At 61.1% G+C, this 2189-nt stretch overlaps 1 protein-coding gene across 1 annotated transcript; it reads left to right on the plus strand.

Moving 5' to 3' along the window:
• The first annotated feature begins 495 nt into the window (after positions 1-495).
• Positions 496-891, plus strand: OPA3 (outer mitochondrial membrane lipid metabolism regulator OPA3). The gene has a single exon (XM_030886339.2). The coding sequence runs from the start codon at positions 496-498 to the stop codon at positions 889-891; it is 396 nt and encodes a 131-aa protein (XP_030742199.2).
• Positions 892-2189: the final 1298 nt, after the last annotated feature.

Genomic DNA, 2189 nt, shown 5'->3' on the forward strand with positions numbered 1-2189 from the left:
CCAGGGGAAAAAGCATCCATTTCTGTGTTGTGTTGATCCCTAACATGCCTAGCTGAGAAGCCTTGGGCGGGTGCATAAGTGGTTCAAGGAGTACGTGAGGAAGGGGTCCTTCTTAGAGCAGCGCCCCTCAACCCCTGAGCACCTTCCTTGGCGCATGCCAGCACCCACATTTCTGGAGCCAGGACCATTCCTCTTTCCGGAGGGGGGAACAGAGGGCGGTCGTGGGAGGCATGGGCGCTAGGACAATCGGACAATTGGATCCCTTTCGCCTTTCCCTCCAAGCACTCCCTAAAGGGCCTGAATCTGTAAAGACACCCTTGGAGTGTCCCCCGGGGTTATGTTTAAAGCACGTCCATCCTGCATCCTGCATCCCGCTGCCTGCTTTGATGCTGAGCTCCGAGGATGGGGAGGCGCGGAGGGGTGCGCGCCCGAGCACCCACGGTCTGACCCCTGTCCCCCCCTGCAGTGTACCACTGGGTGGAGATGCGGACCAAGATGCGTATCATGGGCCTCCGGGGCACGGGCACCACCATCAAGCCGCTGAACGAGGAGGCGGCCGCCGAGCTGGGCGCCGAGCTGCTGGGCGAGGCCACCATCTTCCTTCTGGGCGGCGGCTGCCTGGTGCTGGAGTACTGGCGCCACCAGCGGTCCCTGCGCAAGAAGCGGCTGGAGCGCAAGGTCGCCTGGGCCAGCATGCGGGACGAGGTGGACCACCTGTCCATGGTGCTCGAGGCGCTGGAGGAGCAGGTGCAGGCCCTGCCCTCGGCCAGCGCCCTGGAGGAGCTGCGGGCCCAGCTGCGGGAGGTGCAGGCGCAGCTCTGCACCCAGGACCAGGACCAGGACCAGGACCAGGACGGGCCGCCCAAATCGCCCTCCCCTCCCGCCCCGTAAGTCCAGCCCCAGACGTTGGGCCTCTGGCCTCTGCTGCGCCACCCCAGCTGTCTGGCCGGCGACATCCCCCAAGGCCTGCTCTGTGCACTGCCCCTGGCCAGATGGACAAAGGGACCCTGGGACAAAGGGACCCTGGGCTGGGGCTGCTCCAACTGGCCTTCAGTATCTACCTTCTCCCTCAGGGACTAACCCTCGTACCCCCTCCTGACACACACCATCCTACCCCCCTTCCCCTGCATCCCAGCTGCACAAATTTACCTTTCTTATTCTTGCCAGAAGGTGCCCTTTCCAATCTCCCATTCTGCCAGACATTCCTGGACCACCCCTTTAACCTGTGGGAGGGCTGGGTGGTGGCCCCCAACACCTGTCCCACGGGAACCCCTCCCCCTCCTTTCCTCTTCCCTCAGTGGTCCACCTCCTTGTAATGAAAATGGGGATTCTCTGCCCAGTTGCCTCCCATCTACCTCACTCCTTAGGGGGAAAGTTGCAAAGTCTTGATCTGGGATCTCTAGCTCAGGCTAGTCAGCCTCAGTTCAGCCTGGAACCCACCTGGGGCGGGACCCACCTCTCGGTGCTGTTCCCGCTGTCCCGCACCCCACCCTGGTGTCTGTGGCAGTCTGTTGCCAAGCCAGGGTTTTCCATACCATTCCACCCGACCTCCAATGCCTTAAGAGCCTGGCTCTTTGGGGTGGGTAAATTTACCCCAACTTGGCGAGTCTCTCAGGCTCGACACCCCGTTTCCCGGCATCTCCAGAGGCCAGAGCTTGCTGCCTGCCTTCCACCATCTTTTGGGAACTCACCTGCCCCTCCTACCACGTGGGCCACATTGTCACCCCCTCACCTCCCACTCAAACCGATACCTCCAAGTACTCAGGGATCTCTTCCTTTCTGGCCTGTGCCCGAGCCCCACAGTCCCCCTTTGTCACCCCATGGCCCCCATTGGTACCCTTGCCGTCCTTCTGTGAGCCCCGACTCTACCCCAATGGAGCATTCCTTATTAAGAGATTTGGACGTTTTCTTTTGTCAGGCTGTAGATTTTATAATTAAAAGAGCACTGTGAATCTCCACACGTGGCTGCAAAACGGCTTCATTACAAACGGGAGGAGCTGGGCGGGATCTGACGGGGAAGGGACAGTCCTTCTGGGGAGCCCTGTCCCAGGGAGGCAAGTGAGACCCAGGGGAAGAAAAGGGGCTTGCCCAAGGTCACACAGCTGAGGGGGGCTGTCCCAGATCCTGCCCGAGGGGGAAGTTAGGGTTTTCCTGGGTGCTGGGCTGGCAAGGAAGATAGGGGGCAGATG

The sequence above is a fragment of the Echinops telfairi genome, unplaced genomic scaffold, assembly GCF_000313985.2.
Source record: "Echinops telfairi isolate 266 unplaced genomic scaffold, ASM31398v2 ScPeMD7_655;HRSCAF=1070, whole genome shotgun sequence".
NCBI classification, from domain to species: domain Eukaryota; kingdom Metazoa; phylum Chordata; class Mammalia; order Afrosoricida; family Tenrecidae; genus Echinops; species Echinops telfairi.

Coding starts and splice junctions, on each gene's coding strand:
- OPA3 (XM_030886339.2), top strand. CDS start 496: ATGCGTATCATGGGCCTCCGGGGCACGGGCACCACCATCAAGCCGCTG.